Here is a 20312-nt window from a genome sequence, read left to right as displayed (position 1 = left end):
CTCAGTGAATATTTCTCATTCACGGATTCCACATTCGAGTACTTCAGAGAAACAGGATTTCTCATCTCCATTTCCAACCATAAAATGGATGTTCAGCAATTAAGACGAGTGACTACAACAGATATTTCCTCTAGAGATCAAAATATTTTGCTTTATCCATATAATAGCAGCTGAGGTTTGTGCGTCAATTGACTCAGAACATACTCGTCTGAATGCTACTATGAATTTGTTAATATTTTGGACTCCTATAAATGTCAACAGTCACATCAGAATTGAAATGAATTAAAAAACAGTTTTACAGTAGCGATACACTATTCATTCTGTCTATAGACGGCTTCCCTAACATTCGGCATGACATGTTAACCTGACCTTGTCCACTCCCCTTTCCCCAGTTAGAAGCGATACGTTCAGAGTGATCTGCTCTCCCGGCACAGATGCTTATTCCTCAGGAATCCACCAGTCATCTGGTTTATCTTGATCTCACAACTTGTGAGGGCATAAATGCCTGTTAAGATACGGCTCTTTTAGCTCTAGGGAAGGGGAAACCACTGGGTTCTCAGAGAAACATTTCACACGGTGACTGGTGATGTAAATGTGATGGAAGCCCAAAAGCCCATGAAAGTCATACGTATTTTTTACTTCAGAGTGTTTTAAGAAACTATTGTTTTAAGTTTGATGAGATTACAAGCATGAATGGTAGAGAAGGGGAGTTTAAGGAAAAAAGAGCATCTAAGACAAAATGGTGTTAAGTTCACATTTTATTTGTTGAAGTTGTTGTTTTGAGTTAATCCCATCAAAAAGCCCATCAAAAAGCACATCAAGGTGTCTTGTCATGTTAATGACAGGTCTAGCAACTGGACACAACCAGAGAATTCCTACTTGGCACCTTTTCCTCAGGCTTGTCTTGTCTGAGCTACCAGAGATGACTTTCACTTTATAGTCTTGAGGAAGGAAAGAAAGAGAAAAAAAAAAAAACAAAAACGAACCCCACCAAAGATGTTGATACAGCGGGTGTAAATCCCATGCCATCTGGTTATCTTGCTAACGGTTCTCACCTCTGTCACACCAGGATTTACAAAGCAATTTTTAGCATAAAGTCACTTCAGCCTTCACTACCTGCTGTTCGGCATCTCACATTGTCCTTTGAATATCCCAAAGGCCATGTTGTTGTGAGTGGATGGCAGTGTCCAGGGCTGTCATGTCAGGAAGAGGATGCACACAGCACAGACGGGAAGCTGGATCGGAGACCAAACATGGTGAAAGCCTACCACCTCTTCCTTACTCGGAATTAATATCATCAGCCATCTTTGAACAAAAATCAACTCTTTCTTAACATGTGTGTATGCAATAAACCTGATCAGCCTATGAATTCCTGTCTAATTAATATTTATCATGAAGTGCCCCTGAACTAGTTTTCTAACCTTATTTATAATAGGGTAATTTCTCCAGTGCATTTGAATTTCTAATGATTTTATAGTGATACCAGCAACTGCATGGTAATTACACTAATTCCCAGCTTTTCACGCTGTTGGTAACTAGATTAATAATTAAAGCTACAGATAATCCATGTCCAGTCTCTTATTTCTAACTTGTCAATTCCTAGTTTTCCAACTACTTTCTAAGAGGATTCTAATTCCTCTTGCCTCAGAGAGATACTGAGTTGTTCTATAGAGAAGCCAATGGACAGGAAATGGCAGAAAAATGTCACAGGGTGCGCGGATGATAAGTCCCCTCTCAAATGATGGTGACCTGTGTTGCTTAGGAGTTGTAGGGATTCCTAAGAGAAATTCCTAATTGTCACCAACTGTGAAACAATTTTTCCTTCTTATTGGCATGAAATAAATGGTGACTGCTCTTAAGCAAAGCAGCCCCAGGTTGCTGCCACTTTCTTATAAATTATCTGCATAAGTGAATTACAGGAGTATAAATAATATATGCAGTTTCCATACTTCAGTACCCTCATTTAGGCTTTGAACATGTAGAATTCCCTAGTCTATTCTGGGAGAATATTTCTGATTTTTATCCCAAATGAACAATAGAAAGTAAACAATTTATTTACAAGAGAAGAGATTTTAACACAATTTTACTATGGGCCAATAATTTAAAAAGTCACAAAAAAAAAAAAGAAAAGCCTTACATTGGGGAAAGTATGGGCTATGGCAAGTGCTGTGAAGTGTGTAAACCTGGCGATTCACAGACCTGTACTCCTAGGGCTAATAAAACATTATATGTTAATAAGAAAATCAAAAAAAGTTTTTTAAAAACCTTGAAATTTAAAAAAACAAAAAAAAAGGTAAAATCAGCTATTGTGACCTTCAATAAATAGCTGTGAAGCAGCTCTTACAGATCACGTTGCTGGCTACAGGTGAAACATGACCCAAAGCCAAACAGAACACATATGGTATGGGTCCCAACTCCATGACCTGCACATCACCAAATGAGGAATGTCTTTCTAGCCCAGACCTCTTTAGAGACTCCCGAAGTGTCCCCTCCACAAGAAGACAGCAGAAAGCAGGGTGGGATAGATAAAACTGGGGGCACACTGTATCTCTTGATGATTAAGAAAATGCATAGCACACTGTAACTGCTGCATCTTTGTACCTTGATATTTTCTTTTTATTGTGATTTAAAAGATAAAAGCATCATCTCACTCAGAAATCTGAGACATTCTCAAAGGGGTTTTGCAGAAGCTAATATACCCAACTAATGGTTTCCAACAGCACCTAAAGTACTTCATGTCATATAATTTAATTTCAAAATCTGAAGAGTCTGTTTTTGGTGAGGTTCTTTACGAATTCCTAGATCTAAACTAATGTCAAATCCAAGGTTATATTTGCCTTTCATGTCATACCTGGGAGGTTAGAAGTCATGAGATAAAACCATGATTGCTTCTATGCTTGGGACTCTAGCCCCTTTATTTCAAGGGCAACACTGAAAGGGCAACCCTCTTACATCCAGGACTTAGAAAAAAAAGGAAAGATAAGAGTTTTAGGAGACATTAAATATATATAAATCTGTTCAAGACCAGGAAGGCCACCAAACAAGGGAATCAATCTGAGTGAAGATCATCTTGAGAAAGACTCTTTAGTAGTGAATGGAAGAAAAATAAAGTGATGTTCTCAGTGGGGAGGTAATATTTTGGTTCTGAAACTACAAAACATATTCTAATGTTTAGGCCAAGAAACTGGCTAGGGAGAAAGAAGAGTGAGGGCAGAAATAGGTAACAGGGAAATCATTAGGGACTCCACATAATGGAACAGAGAGGCTAGGATTTTGCTATTCAGAGTGTGGTCCATGGGCCAGCAGCATCAGCTTCATGAGAGAGATTATTGAAAATGCAGAATCTCAGGCTCCAACCGAGACCCACTGATTCAGAATCTGCATTTTAGCAGGTCCCCAGTTGTTTCATTTGCCACCAAAGTCTCAGAAGCCCTGGACTAGCACACACCTGACTTGGGCATTTGGTTGAACTCTGGGGGGATTTCTGCTCACAAGGGCTTTAGACATTGCTGCTCTGTTGTCTGTCGTGTTTCCATAAATAATGGCCTTGGATATTAAAACTAAACCACGGGGCACCTGGGTGGCTCAGAGGGTTAAGCCTCTGCCTTCGGCTCAGGTCATGATCCCGGGGTCCTGGGATCGAACCCCACAGTGGGCTCTCTGCTCAACCGGGGAGTCTGCTTCCCCCTCTCTCTCTGCCTGCCTCTCTGCTTACTTGTGATTTCTCTGTCTGTCAAATAAATAAGTAAAATCTTAAAAGAAAAAAAAAACACAAAAAACAAAATCTAAACCACTAACTCTGCCACATCTGATCTGAAATGTCAGAAGCCCTTGGCTTAGGATAGTGACACTTTCACTAAGGACTCTGTCCCTTTGTACTACAACCATTTAGAGAACGGCACCTGGGGGCTGGTTTAGGCTGTACCATAACAGAAGGAGCCGTGGCCCAGGACTCAGGTGTTGAAGATCTAATTCTACTTCTTTAGAGTTCTATGATTTTAAGAAGACTACTTTCTCTCCAAGCCACACTTTGTGAACTCCTAAACTGTAGCACTGAGTAATAGCTGGGTGGCTCAGGGCTGAAGCTTCCTTTCCAGCCTCCTGCTTCACCCGTCTTTTATAAGCAAGAAGTGTGGACTCAAGGCATTCAGGTATTGGCTGGGTGAGAGCTGAGCCCCTTGGCATCTCTAGAAAGGAAGCTTCCCAACCCTTACATTGTCACTCAACTAGTTCCTCTCCATACTTTTAACCAAAAGAATCTTCTAGCAGATGATTTCTAAGAAGAGCCATCACACTGTTAAGCATCTAAGGAGGACTCCATAAATACAGGCTCTTAGGACTAGGAATATTATTTTTACTATTACTATGATTATGATTATTTTGCCATTATGTGCCTCCTCTGCAAGGGTATGGCTCTGGTAAGGAATATGGTGGATGAACAGACTATGAAGGTGTCTTCAGTAATCAGAAAATAACAACATAATTAAACACTTCCAGTCCCTGAAAAGAGACCAAGAAGAAATGGGAAGAAGTGAATGAAGATAATGCAGAATGGTGAAGACAGAGAAAGGCAAGTGCATGTCCCCTAGGGTAACAGAGTGGGTCATGGGCACCACATACCACGTGACTGATAAGCCCTGGTGTCACAGCTTCAGCTGTTTTGTGACCTGCTTCACACCATTCATTGAATTACAACTCCCTAAGTCAATAAGGGCAGGGAAGCAGGGCTGATATTGGCTGCTGTGGTTGGAGTTCACTCTCATTTGTCAGTGCCTGCACCTGTCTGGTTGGCACCCAGGGCATACTGGTTTTTAGATGCTTAGACCTCTAGAAACAAAGTTTCTAGTGATTTCTCAAAAAGCCTTTATAAGTGACCAACTCTAAGAAAAAGGATTCCTTTAGTCATCTCATGAATGTGTGCATTTATTCAGCTAATATTCACTGACTACTTGTTACACCAACCAGCCTTGTGCTGCTTGTTAAATGCTTATTAATTTATTTTCATATGTGTGGACATTCACTTTCCCTTGGGCACTCGGGTGCAGAGCCATCAGTGACTTGGGCTCTGTCTTCAAGGAGTTCACAGGCCAATGTGTCAGGGCAGTGGATGTAAATTGTGACTATCTTAGCATTAGGTAAACTTGAATCAATGAGAATCCTGTTTTCAGCATCTAAATCTGACACACCAGCCCTGACCATTTTCCTGCACGATCTAGCACTGAAGAAGGCATGCTTTTGTTCACTTGGTATGGCTTCTTCAGTGCTAATGTGTCATATCCGGGGCAGTTTCTTCCCGTTTTCATCTACAGTCCTACTTGGCTTCCACAGTCACCCCAATCTATGTGCTCTAAAAAATTAGAAATACAGGAAGTCACCAACAGTTCTCCAGTTGCACGATATTAGAAAAGATTTATCTTTTGGAACATGTTTCATCCAACAGCTTAGTCAATGGAGAGGTCCTGCCTTTGTTATCAGTAAATATATCTAAGTGTAAAAACACTTAAAGATCACTCAGTCAGGATCTTAAATCAGGGCAAATTTCAAAACTCATCATAGACAAGATTCTCCAGCTGTTATTTTACATTTGTTTTAAAAATAAATTTATTTTTATACTTCCTTACTATATGTAGTTCTAAACATTGATTCTTTCTGATACACTGCCTCCTTTTTTTCTCATAGCAAAACCCTCTTTTCTTGTAGAAAATATGTTTCTTGTCCCAGTGCTTATCAGTAGACAGCTGACCCCGACCTCCTGCTGCAGGAACCATCCCCTAAATGAGGTGGATTCAGTTAAAACCAAGAGTCATTAAGCAACAGGTTGTCTGGTTCATTAGCATCTCTAGCATTAGGGACTACAAGAGCTTGGAGTTATTGAAGGCCACCTTTGACACCACAAGGATTCTACGTTACATGGAATCAACACTGAGGGTAGTAGAGCCAAGAGATACAAGGAAAGGACAACTGTTCATTAAATTAATTGAACCTGGGGCTCCAGCAGAATGCCAGACTGGGTTCTCAGGGAGCAGACAATGCAATAGAGTTTGGGATAAAATATTTTTATCAATGATCAAACCTTATAAAAGGAAAGAAGCAAGAGGAGGACTGGGAAGCAAAAGAAGTCCAACTGTGATATGATCCAACAATGCCCTGGATATTCTGGCGGGAAGCTCTGGAAGGACTGCCCATCCGAACTCTCTAGTGTTGAGGAGAAAGGGCTGACCTTTTATTCCTACCCTGAGGAGTCACCAGATGTGGGCTGCTGCAGACAGGGTGAGACTATGTGCAATCGGCTTTATAAAGTTGAGGAGACTGGAAGGGAGCTAAGACCTACAGGCTCACTGACCCCATACCCTCAGTGAGGCCACAAGTCTTTCTGGGTGGTGCATCTCGCTGACAAACATACAGCTCAACCAGAGGCCAACTAATCATCCCAGTGATGTGGGGCCAGTAAACTCCCTATTTTCCTCAAACCAGTTTGAGCTCAGTTATTTTACCTGCATTCGTGAGACTCTGTTTCCCTTCAAAGTTAAAATTTCTTTGGGAAGTCAGGATTCCAGAAAATATACACTACTGAAGTAGATCAAGGAGCCCGAAATAAACCTATACTTCCAATATCATGGCAATCATGTCTGCTAGTCAAGCCCCACACTTGCAATATTCTCTTGGCTCATACACTTCAAGTGCCCAGATAGCCAAGATGGGGTATGTTTGTTTTATTGCACTGAGGGTTTTGTGATTAAAACTGACTGGGGAGAAAGGACCTGTATGTCACAAAACAAATAAATCCATCATATTTTCATTTGAATAAACTTCACTGTGATGGGACGACTTCTCAGTTTTGCCTCTGGTCAGAAAGATCCTCTCTAATGCATTTATCTCTCAGTAATTCCCATCCTCTCAAGAAAAGAATAGTTTGTTTCTCCAAGAACAGTGATTTATATATTAATAATGCCCTCTTTGTTTCCGCAAGTGACCAAGTTTGCAGGAGTAAGCATGAGAGCAAAATCAAACCCACACTCCGGGCTCTTACTGGGGAGCAGTGCTTATTAAATTATTTTCACATGTGCTGAAGTTCATTTTCACTCGGGTAGCTAGTCTGTTAAGCTTCTGAACTTATAGCAGTATTTCAATTTATACCAATGTAGCATAAAATTTGTAATTCCAACACCCTGATGACAATGATGCGAGTACACATACACGCATCATTTTCATGTGTATATCATACATAAAGAGATCAAACAACATATATTAATCATCATGTTTAAGTGTGTATATGAGAGATAGAGAGAGGGAGGGGGAGAGAAAAAGAGAGGGAAACGGAGAGAGACAGAGAAAGAAGGAAACCACAAAGATTCCACAAAGACTCTAATGTATGTCATGGTCTAAAATTAAATAACAAATGATATGGCATAAGAAGCACTGTTCAGCACCATTAGGTAATTGAAACAAACCTGATCTCACTTGCCTTTACAACACTTCTTGCTGTAATAAATTATATTTATAAACTTCTCTGGATGGACCCTTTTGTAGAGTTTCTTACACTCCAACTCAGCTGACAGAATCCAATACTTGGGTTATCAATTTTCTAAGGGTAATTTAAGGGAGCAATAACAGTACATATGCTGTAGGTCTTGCACTGAAACTTACTCAATAAGTATAAAAAACACAAACAGACCACTTCTTACCTCCGGAGTGTGGCGGCGGGCCACAGAGCAGGACGACTCCCTGGCCTTCACGCACAGACACCGTACTCCTCATTTTGGTTTTAAAATTTTCAAGATCTGATTTGAAAACAAAACAAAATGGAATTTCAGAAAGGACAACACAAATTCAAATCTTCCCACAAAGACAATCCATTCCTTTGCAGGATAATTTTTAAAACCCTTTCTCAGGAATCTCAAGAGGAGAAGATTTGCTTGGAGAAGGAAAATTAGGATTTTGATTTCATTATTAAGGCTTCTTAGTAATTCAGCAATATGATAAAACTATATACCCATTAATCCTGTGGTGCTGGAACAGTGTCAGAAATGGCCTGGGCTATCCCAAAGGATGAAGCATAGTGGAATGAAATAACCACACAGTAAGACTCAAAGAAGGGCATGAAATATCTTGAACCAAAAATATACATAAACCAATATCCACATTTGCCACAGTGATTCATCACCTCTTGGAGATGTGTAACTTTACCTTCTAATGAAAGCCAGCTATTCATGAATTTCTCTCCCCAAATTTTTTATCATAAGTAGCCTAAAAAAATTTTATTATACCTATAAATATTGTTGTTATTCACAAAAAGAAGCGAAAACATTCGGATTCTGGTTACAAGTCCTATTTGTCCCATGTCTGGAAGGGTTCCGTAGAGGACATGTATCACTAAAAATGACCACCCCGGTAGACTTCAAAGGATCACAGTAAATTAGATCCTCCTGTTCCTTTACATATGTAGCTGTGAAAAAATGAAAATCATTTTTACAATTGTCCAAAGACTTTCCCCCCCACGTTTTTAATAAAGCAATCAAAGCAAATGCTATTTTGATCAGCAGTTATTATTTTTTCAAATTGTTAAATTTCTTCCAGCCACAGTCCAGGACAACAAATTCTGATTCTCATTCTCCAGCATAAATTACAGAAGGAAGAAAATTATGTTGGTTCCTTCTGAACAAAGCATAAGCCTTTGGGGAAAGAGGAAGGAAAAAAAAATCTGTTTCTTTGAACCCAAAACTTGTGAACTCTGCCGTTAAAATACTCAGTGGTGTCACCTTCTGTATCAGAACAATTGCACTGTCAATTCGTGAAAGAATACACTCATTTCATAGCTCTTAAGGGTTCATATAAATTGCCTGTGTGGTGAGGCAGTGTGTCTACTTCAGAACACAACTAGGAAAATTTCAACTCTGCCTTGAAAATGTAAAAAGCCAAATAATTATCTTCAAACTGATAAAACTACAGACTGTAGACAGCTATGAATATTCTAAGCACCTTAAATCAGCCTATCAGAGGGAAATAAGAAGGTCTACTTGTTTCACTTTAATATTACTGAAAAGCAGCATTAAATTACTAGGTTATAAGCATGGAATAAAGCTATTCAGCAAAACTCACTATATGTGCCCATAAAAGAAGAAAAAAAATGTGTTTCTGCATTTTTTTTAACAAAAAGTTTCCCTACAAAAACGATAGGGTAATACGGTATTATATTATCTTAAATGTGTAACTAAAATGCAACATAACAAAAATATTAAGGTTCCTGATATGTGCCTGAGCTGGAACTGCAAAACTAGACCATCCAAATGTTGTCCAACATCTAAATGGGGAAGTGCATTATATCAGAACATAGCCTGTATATGGAAAAATAATATCAAATGACAATTTTTGGCAACCAAGTATGTGTCATCATTCCTGATTTCTTACCCAATTCTTGTTTTATTCTGTTACATAAATTCACACCATGGAAGTGATTCATCACTGATTTTAGCTCAAATATGCAAAAAAGGAATAAAAGAGTTCTATGGAAACTAATAATGTCTCTTCTCCCCTAGAGGTAAAAAAATCCCTTTTGTTTAAAGCATTAATGGGGCCTAGAACAGACCTGCTAATTGAGCTGGACACTTGCATTGATACTGTCTCTAATGCTATACATGGGCAAAGAATTTTATTTTTTGGATACCTGTAGCCAGTTTGTGGAGCAGACATGAGGGAAAGCAAAGCAAAATACCTATACTGGCTTCAACATGTTTTCCAGGGCTTTCTTGCTAGCAAATCACTGTGACTACAATGAATTTTTGTTTTCTTTAATACCCAATCCCCTGAATTCTTAGTTCATGTTACTCCAAGCATTGTATAGGACCAACTGTGCCCTTATTACCTAGATTCCTATTATGAAGGCAGATACTTGGGAAATCACTTAACACTAGTAAGTTAGAATGGGATCTGCATTTTTAAGAAGCTCACTAGCTAAAGTCTAAGCACACAAAATAGAACTTTGTGGCTTCCTACTAAGATATATCAAGTTCAACCCAGATTAAGTATCTAAAAACATTTCATTGTGGAACGTATGAAAATGCCCATGAGGTAAAGAATCTTTGGCACATCCATTTAGCAGCAAGGATGAGAAGTGAAGCAGTCACTTATTGAACAACTCTACACTGAAGACTTCAGCCTGCTGCATGCATGTTCTGAAATATAAATCACTGGAATGTCCTTTCAAGGAGAGCCGTGTCTGGTTAGAGATGGACTTGATACCAACAGTGAGAACCTGCTCTATGCAGAGAGGTAAGTACACAAAGGAACAAACACTCAACCTAGAGATGGACGAGATGTGTTGAAAAAGCAGCAGCTGGCCAGTCAGACAGAGGGTGGTGTGTTGGGGGTGGGGGGGATGGAGAGGGAGATTCTGTTCAGACACAGCGATCAACCAAGGAAAAACACTGATGCATAAGAACATCTACTTCAAAACATAGCAAAATTTCTTCCCTTTTGGGGGAAAACTGAAGACTACAGAGATAAAGGTAGCCTAAGTGTGTAAAAAGTTTTAGGTAACTGAATGACCTACTTGAAGGTTACATGTGTCACCCAAACTCAAGTGAAGGCTGTGTAGAATCCATGCTTGGCAAGAACTGTATTAGAACAACCTTTCCTTATGACTCAAAGTAAGTAAAAACTAAATCCAGGAATTACTAAATAGAAACTTCTCAGAAATCTATTTTTGTCTCCTTTTCAATTCTTGCAAACTCTGAAATTATTCTGGAACTTCTACTTAGCTGGACTTGAAACACAAACCAACATGATAAAAAAGCATGTATAAAGAAGTGCAGTGTTAGGGGCACCTGGGTGGCTCAGTGGGTTAAGCCTCTGCCTTTGGCTCAGGTCTTGATCTCAGGGTCCTGGGATCGAGCCCCACATCGGGCTCTCTGCTCAGCGGGGAGGCTGCTTCCTCCTCTCTCTCTGCCTGTCTGCCTACTTGTGATCTCTGTCTGTCAAATAAATAAATAAAATCTTAAAAAAAAAAAAAAGAAGTACAGTTACCATCATATCTGATGGTATAGGACTGAAGGCTTTTCCCTAATGTCAGGAATATGACAAGGATATCCATTCTTACCTAACAGTCTTAGTATTGTACTAAAATGTATTGTACTGCAATGATGAAAGAACAAGAAATAAAAAGGATACAGTTCGGAGAGGAAGAAACAAACTACCCCTATTTGCAGATGACATGTCTAAATGGAAAATGAGAAGGAAACTATCAAAAACAAAACAAAACGAAACCACAGCTTCTAAGTAAGTGAGTTAAATAACACAGAAGATAATGATTTCTAGACACTAACACTGAACATGTAGAAACCAAAATTAGAAATGCAAAACTGCTTACAATCATTCAAAAAAAATGAAATATTTAGGTATACAGAGAATAAAACATATGCCAAGAGTGACAAGATACTGACAGAAAACAATCAAATGTAAGCAAATGGAGAGCCATACTGTGTTTATGGACCGGAAGACTCAACATAGTAGGAACTCTCTGCAGACTGATATGTAGGTTTAATGCAACTACTAATCAAAATTCCAGCACATTTAAAAAATTTGTTCTACCCTTATTTTTTTGTATGTAAAAGCACAGACCTTTAGAATAGCTAAAACCATTTTTACTGAGAAGTATGAAGTGGAAATAATCACTCTACCTAATACTAAAGCTTATTTTATAGATACAGTGATCAAGCCAGTGTGGTATTGGTGAAGGGCTAGATACATAGATCCATGGAACAAAATAGCCTAGAAATAGACTCATGTAAATATGCTCAACTTAAATTTTAAAATTTAATTTTTATTTAAATTCAATTAACATACAATGTATTATTAGTTGCAGAGGTGGAGTTCAGTGATTCATCAGTTGCATATAAGACCCAGGCCTCATTATATCATGTACCCTCCTTAATACCCACCACCCAGTTACCCCATGCCCCCGACCTCCCCTCCAGCAAAGAAAAGAGAGAAAATGACCTAAACCTCACTCATATATAGAAATGAACTCAAAATGAATCAGAAACTTAAATATAAAAAAAAGAAAACTATAGAACTTTCAGAGAAATATAAAGGAGAGCATCTTTGGGATCTAGGGCAAAGCAAAGAGTTTTTGATAACAAAAGATTTGACAACAAGTACCTGAATCATTAAGAGAAGACTAATAAACTGGACTTGATCAGAATTAAAAACTTGTGCCTTATGAAAGCCCATGTGAAGAGAATGAAAAGACCAGCTGCACACTGGGAAAAAAAAATGTTTGCAAACCACTTACCGAGTAAATGAACAGTATCTAGAATACGTTGAGTTTCCTCAAAACTCAGTAATAAAAAATGAAACTATTCAATTAGAAAATGGGCAAGCAACCTGAACAGACACTTCCCTGGAGAGGATATACAGATGGCAAATAACAATGTGAAATGTTCAGCATCATTAGCCATCAGAGAAATACAAAGTAAATCCCTAATGAGACAGCACAGCATGCATATCTGAATGGCTAAAATAATAGATGGTGACACACCAGACCTTGCAAGGATGTGGGGAAACTGGATCATTCCTACTTTGCTGGTAGGAATGCAAAAGTGTACAGCCCCTCTGGAAAACAGTTGTGTGATGACCGTATCACTCATTTATCCCAGAAAAAATGAAAACACCCTCACATAAAATTCTGTACATGAAAGTTCACACAGCTTTATTTGCAATAACCCTGGACTGGAAATAACCCAGATGTCCTGCAATAGGTCAACAGGTAAGCTAACAGTGGGATGTAGGCATTATGGACTACTATGCAGCAATAAAAAGCAATGAACTACTGATATACCTCTCAACTTTGATGGATCTTCAGAGAATTATGCTGCATGAAAAAAAAATCCTCAATGGTTACATGCTCTATGATTCCCTTTATATAATATTTTTTAAATTAAAAAATAATTAGAAATAGGGAACATGATGCCAGTGTTTAGAGAGGTGGGAGCAGAGGTATGGGTGTGGTTATAAAAGCGTACTGTCGGGGATATTGATGGAGTGGTGGATACACAAACTACATATGTGATAAAACTGTAGAGAGTACACGCACGTACACACACACACACACACACACACACACACACGAGTACAGGTAAAACTGGGGAAATGGAGTGAAAAACAAAGGAAAATTCCACATCTCCATACTTCCTTTTCTTCTGTTTACTCTTCCTCCATTCCATCCACAGTCTAGAATGCTGTACTATGATATCCCAAAGCTCCAAGCTACACCATGGGGCCAGTATCTCCAAGGCTGGCATCAAAAGGAAGTGTGTAGAGCCAGGAAAGAGGTACACTCCTCATTCAGACCGCTTTCCCTGGCAAAATGCACATGGATCATTCCTAGCGTATAAAATAGTCTGCCTTGATGCCTGCCTGTTGGTTTTCTGGATTGAGCAGGTTTTCCACGGACTTCTCGAGGATGTTTCTTTTAGGCTCATCTACCTAGGCTGTGGAGAGGTAGCCAAGACCATAAGAAATTAGTGATGCATACCAAGAAAGGACTGGGGTGACTCTGGTTTCCTGATACTCGTATGCCCAATTTGGAATCTGATTCCACTAGCTACTGATTGCTGGTGCTGGTTTCTCCATGTAGATTAATTCAGGTAATCACCTAGCAAGCAGAATATGTGAAATGTTACTGAGTATAACTGAGGGCTAGAATAAAAGTCTACCTCTGCAGGACTTAAAATAAGCCAAAGAAGGGCTATCACTTCCCACCAAAGTCAGTTTGGGACATTGTGTAAAGCCAAATTAAATGAGTTTTCTTTATACACGGCAAGTCAGAGACCTTAACATAAAGTAGGCACTGATGAGATCCCATAATGTTGGATGGGTATTACGAGTATCCTGAACATATCTGACCAAAGAATTCTGTGAAGAACATTTTATGGGAAATGCTGGCAAAGGCCATATGTTGAATTAGGTATACATATGTGCAATTGGGTAGGTCATAAATACAAAAAAGGATGACAATAAAAGACTGCAAAATAAAACAAACCATTTTTTCCCTAAGAGGATTAAAATGAAGTATAAAAGTGGCAATATGTTGGAAATTTTGACCAGCTGACTGAATGGTCCTAAAGCTTAAAAATTTAGAGCTCTGCCTCCAAATTCCTTGCTATCATTTGCCATTAGAGCATGAGGAACTATTAAAATTATCGCTGAAAACTGCATGTGAACTTTACTACTTGTGTAACACAATTCTACATGATGTTATGAGGTGAAGTGTTACCTTCTCAATTAAAATGCAAAATATTACCTGGTCGTGATAGTTAAATAAACTGTCAAAGGAACACAGATATAGGCAGTGTGACAGTCTTCCATGCGTCATGCTTTAAATGTCTTTAATGTTTAATGTTGAAATACTTAGTGGTTTGTAGTTACCAAATTCAATCATCACCCGAACAGTGTAAATGACAAGACTGACTTTGATAGCTTTTAGTAAAAGAAAGCTGTGCACTTCTATACAAAAGCTAAGAAAAAACTCAATGAACACATCCGGAAAAGCAATAAAAATCAAGATCACAGTTCCGTTACAGTTTTCATCCTCATCTCCACGGTACCAGGTGTTATAAATAAAAGAATCCCACGCAATGATTCAGCTTCTACTACAAGTGGTAGAACTTCAATTAGCTGAAAAATCTCATTACAGCATGCACCACTATAAAAATAAAACAAACCAACAAACTGTGTTACCATGGATGACCATGAGTTTTCTTCCGTTTTCCTGACACACACAGAAGCCTCTGGAAGATCTCCCAAATCTGAATATTAAGACATCACTAATTGACTCTCCATCATCTTCAGAATCAGCAAGTCCAAAACATAACCATTATTTTCTGCTCTGTATCCCAACGCCCCAATTCAGTGTCTCCTCTTATTCTGTTCCCTTTCTTATTTAATGTATCAGCCCAGTTCTCAAAACATTTAACCAACTCTGAAGTCCCTAAGGGAAAATTCTACTGTGGCAACATGTGTGTCTTTGGGAAAAAAAAATGTTGCCTTATGTAAAAACAATGGCTTGTTCAACAAAGTTCACTAGTGTTTTGGTTTTGTTTCTGCAAAAGCAGAGCCTCAGGTGATCAAGTGTGTGTGGGAGATGGTCTCAGGAGATAGGAGGGAAGGAGTGAGGACAGTAAGAAGCTGCTACTGGAGTCCAGGAGGGCTTGACTGTACAGAAACTTCCAACAAGCTTACAAATGCTGTGCAGAACTGTCATTTTCCAAGATGGGAGTCTGGGGCATTTATACACAGGCTTCCAGCCACAACAGTGGAGGGTTTTCACTGAGGGCAGTAATTCCTCCCTACTCGTCAGACCTCTCACTGTGAACTTGCAAAGAACTGTCTACCCTCCTGCAAATATCCTGCAAATAAATTAAGGTGGGCAAAGGGGATGTCACACTGGGTCCCCAAAATGTCTATTGCAAATAGATTTCTTATTTTAAACCTGGCTTTTCAAGAGGTTTTAAAACAGGTGTACTCTTAGTTTCCGAGCAGACTTATGTATTCCGTATTTTTTTTTTTTTAAGATTTTATTTATTTATTTGAGAGAGAAAGTGAGCATGAGCAGGAGGGGCAGAGGAAGAATCAGATTCCCTGCTCAGCAGGGAGCCCAATGCCAGGCTCCATCTGGCACTCTGGGATCATGACCTGAGCTCAAGGCAGATGTTTAACCACTGAGCCACCCAGGCACCCCAAGTATTCAGTATTTTCTAAGCCTACTTAGCATATAGGGAAGCACCTAATAAGATCTTAACATCTTCAGGAAAGGCTTCGTGGTTTTTTTTTTTTCTTTTTTAAGATTTTATTTATTTATTTGACAAAGATCACAAGTAGGCAGAGAGGCAGGCAGAGAGAGAGGGGGAAGCAGGCTCCCCGCTGAGCAGAGAGCCCACTGCAGGGCTCGATTCCAGGACCCTGGGATCATGACCTGAGCCGAAGGCTTTAACCCACTGAGCCACCCAGGCGCTTTGTTTTTTAAGTAGAACTTGGGAATTCTGGCATAAAGGGTGAGTGCCTAGCCCATAAACATAGTCTTATAAGACCCTTCCACACAGGTATCCCACAGTTCAGCTTCCCTCTGTCTCCCATCATTGCATCGCTCTGGCGCCCCCAACTGTCAGCCACATACCCCGTAAGAGTAATAGACTATCTGGATTTCCCTGAGCACAAAATGTTGGTGTAGTCATGCAAAGTGTGTTCCCGTTTCTTCATGGGTATAGCATACTTTTATTCATCTTCAAAACCAGCTTCAGGCACATAATCCTTTCTTGAAACCCCTGAAATTACCTCCAGCCTTTCACCCCTGAAGCTCCCATACTTTTGTATTTGTTCATCTTGTTCTCCTCTTTTGGGGGGCTGCACCAAGATTAGAGCAGTATTATTTTCACCTTTAATATCTCTAGATAATAGCATATTTCATGGCATTGTGTGGGTCAGTGATAGAAGTTTAAAATGAGTTAGACCATCTTTTAATCATGGCATTTTCTGGAATTTCCATGGCAATTCTCCCTACCCAGTCAAACCCTCTGTGCGTGCCTGTGTTGCAGATTTCTGAACTTTCTATCATGGTGGCCTGGGAAAAGAACACAGGAGTAAGAACACCAGAAATCGTGCCTTTGCTTTATTACAATCAACTCCACAGGACTAAAGGAGTGTCACTTGATAGCTCTGTGTCTCTCAGCTTTCCATCTGAAAACTGGGGACAACACTTGCCCTTTGAAGTTCACAGGGTTTTTTAAGAAAAGGATCTCTAGCATCACACATGTGCAAGTCCTGTGAAAAAAAAAAAGGGGGGGGGCACCTGGGTAGCTCAGTTGGTTAAGCATCTGCCTTTGGCTTAGGTCATGATCCCAGGGTGCTGGGATGGAACCCTGCTTCAGGCTCCCTGCTCAGCAGGGAGTCTGTTTCTCCCTCTCCCTCTGCTACTCCCCCTGCTTGTGCACTCTCTCTGTGTCAAATAAATAAAATCTTTTTTTTTCAAATAAACAAAATCTTTAAAAATGCAAAAAATCATAAAAGTACACACAAGTTGTTATTCCTTCTGAGTGTTTGCCTTTCACTTGTCCCTACTTAAGTCTCTCTCGTCTGTCCTCTATGCCTTCAAAAATGCACAGATTACCCCACAAAAGTATCTTCCGATGACCTTCATACTTAACTCCTGTAAACATCTCCCCACCCCCCATCCTAACCATCTCTCCGTTTCCTCCAAGTTTTACTCAGGTGGAACTCAGGTCTTTGTCCTCTGGAATTAGACAAACCCAGGTACAAATCCCTCCTCTGAGACTCTCTGGTTGGGGCACATTACTTCACTTGCTGATTCACACTTTCATCATCTGTACATTGAGGATAATAATAACAATTATTTCTGCTATATTTGTGAGCAAGAAATAAGAGCACTCATGCCAATTTCTTAACATACTGTCTAATTTAGAGGTGTTCAATAAATAAAAGCAGTTATCATTTCTTTACATTTTTTTCAGGAACCTCTACCCTTATGTCTGTACCGGTGATGTGTCTACCAAAATTTTGATTCAAAATAGGCATTTTCTGCTTGCCTTCCAGACATTTTTTGGCCATTTAATTGCCACCTCATATTTGACATTTCATTTTCTTTTTTTTTTTTAAAGATTTTATTTATTTATTTGACAGAGATAAAGATCACAAGGAGGCAGAGAGGCAGGTAGAGAGAGAGGGGGAAGCAGGCTCCCCACTGAGCAGAGAGCCCGATGCGGGGCTCAATCCCAGGACCCTGAGATCATGACCTAAGCTGAAGGCAGAGGCTTAACCCACTGAGCCACCCAGGCGCCCTTGACATTTCATTTTCTGATGCTCATAATGCCCCTTACAAAAGCCAGTTCCTCTTCCAACTTCCATCTTCCTATCATTGTTCTCTATGACTTACATATGCAATCTGTCACTTCTCTTTCCTACATCTTTTCAATTCATTCTATTCAATCATGCTCATTGTTCTGCAAAGCCTACCCTCTCTGTTTCCATTTCTATTTTTTCACTGGCACCATTTGAATTTTGCTGGAATTATGAATGTTCAATTATCTATAGTAGTAAGCATATGACTCCAGTATGCTTGTCTGTATTTTATACCTCAGCATCCCCAATACTATAAGAATACAATTTATCAACATTGACTAAATGAATATAGGAAGAAATTAAGGGATGAAGAGATTTGCTAGGCTCTCTGATAGAAATTTTCTGAAATTTATCTCACTTAATTTTCAAAAGAGCTCTATTATAAAGACATTATTTTTCCATTTTCCAAAAAGCTGTGGCTCAAATCTATTACGGACTTTGACAAAGGTACTGTCATAATTGATGAGAAAAGTTCCATTGACTTTGGTCCAGTTCTTTTTAACTTCATGTGTGCAGTAAGCCCAGCCAACTTTCAGGCATTTCTTCTCAGCTGTGGTGTCTTCCCTCCCTTCCAAACTATCTGTCCTGTACCCACATCACTGAGTTCAGGTTTTCTTCATAAAACACACCCCCAATTTTCAATACCTGCTCAAAAATCTACATTCATCCTTTATTGTCTAGATGATAAAGTCCACATTCCTTATCCTAATATTCAGTTATTGATTCAAAAGACATGTATGTATATGGATGTGAAATATGTGTCCATGTCTCAGGTACTGGGATAATGGAGCACAGTCTGCCACTTGGGCCATTTCTGCTTCTCAAACTTGAGCCCCATCCTCTACTTTCAACTTATATTATGTTTATGTATCTCAAGATCTAGTTAGAAATGTTCAATCCTATGTGAAGGAAGCATAGTCTAAGAATTCTGAACTATTATGGTAATTGTGTTGTAGATCTGTCTTTCCAAGAGGCCTAGGGCAGAGGGCTGGGACCTCCTCCATCTCTTACTGTGGCTTTCCACAGACCTCATAGTGCACCCATCCAGGACAAATGGCTTCAACTTAGGCGACATGATCCCTCTATAAAAGGTACTGTCAGCTGTCCAGAGCAAATGGAATGCTTATGCCTATTCTCCATCATGTCCTTCTGCTTCCTTTTATTGTATTTCTTAACAAAACCAATTGCTTGGCTTAGACAGTTTGTTGCTGTTGAAATTAAGCTAATAGAGAAATACCAAAGAAAGTTGATGAAATAGGTATATGGGAAGAAGAAAGGAGCTAATGTTTATATACAAATAAAATTTAAAGACTTCTTTTGGAAGACTCAATGAAGAAAATTTACCTTCTTCCAAAAAACTGACACCAAAATACATGGAATAGATGGGGTGAGAAAACTATAAAATTTTGAAAATACGAAATAAAAATCTTTAGGCTATTTCTGTACCCAGGATGCTTCAGAAATATTTTTTTTCAGAAATATTTTTTAAAATTATTACTCAAATTAAAAAAAAAAACTATAACTGGAAGTCTCAAAAGATTCATATGGGGGTGATTTATCAATAATAAGGTGAACTACTAACATCCAACCTTTAATCAAAGTTTTTGACACTGCATTAAAAATTAGAAAACAAAAACAGAAAGCAAAAAACCCATACATTATCACATATTCAAAGCAAAAATAAAATTTTCATGATCTATGCATACGCTTTTTAAAACAATTACCTGTTTCAAATGAATTTTTCAAACAACCCTGCAACTATTTATCCTGACTGTATCAAGTGAGAAAGCCCCTTATGTATTTAGAAAAAGTAAATGGTGGGTTGTTAAATCAAACAAGAAAATTAAGAATACTTTAATATTTATGCTATTGACAGTTTTGTTGTTCTAGTATATTGGATCTAGAAAAAAACAAACAAAAAAACCACAACTCTCTCTACTTGATTATGGATGCTAATTTCTCCTATAATACTCAAATTTAACACATGAACAGTTAATGTAAACTGAAAAATAAAGTAAATCTTTACTTCTTAAAAGTGTTTTTCTTCTTATTCTTCATGAATTAAAAAAAATGCTCAGCTTTACCATCAAAATCATAATTTTAAAAACCTGTCTGGCAATATTATAAATCATTTTACTTTTCTTTGAAACAAAGATCTTCAGGTATATCAGAGACTTGAGATAATTCAGAAAATCTGTATAAAAACCATATTTTAAAAGTTAATTTGACTTTACTAGGACCCTAGAAAAAGCCAGTGCTCTTACACAAAACATTACCACGTGCAGAAAGCTGAGTTTTCAAGATTATTACAATGTTATAATTCAAAATTAACCATTATGTTGGAAGTGCCATCAAGGAATTTTAATAATTAGTAATATGAAGATATACTGGGTCCCCTCATT

General features: G+C 38.7%; 1 protein-coding gene across 1 annotated transcript in view; it reads right to left on the bottom strand.

Moving 5' to 3' along the window:
- Positions 1-20312, bottom strand: part of CNTN3 (contactin 3) — a gene marked incomplete at both ends in the record, with an annotated part of 249580 nt that overhangs the window by 146129 nt on the left and 83139 nt on the right. The window contains one exon of the mRNA XM_080825412.1: positions 7686-7781. Within this exon, the coding sequence (XP_080681538.1) occupies positions 7686-7781 (96 nt within the window). The remainder of the gene's footprint in view (positions 1-7685; positions 7782-20312) is intronic.

Source organism: Martes martes, assembly GCF_963455335.1.
Source record: "Martes martes genome assembly, chromosome: 1".
Classification (NCBI taxonomy): Eukaryota; Metazoa; Chordata; class Mammalia; order Carnivora; family Mustelidae; genus Martes; species Martes martes.
This window is presented reverse-complemented; position numbering and strand designations above follow the sequence as displayed.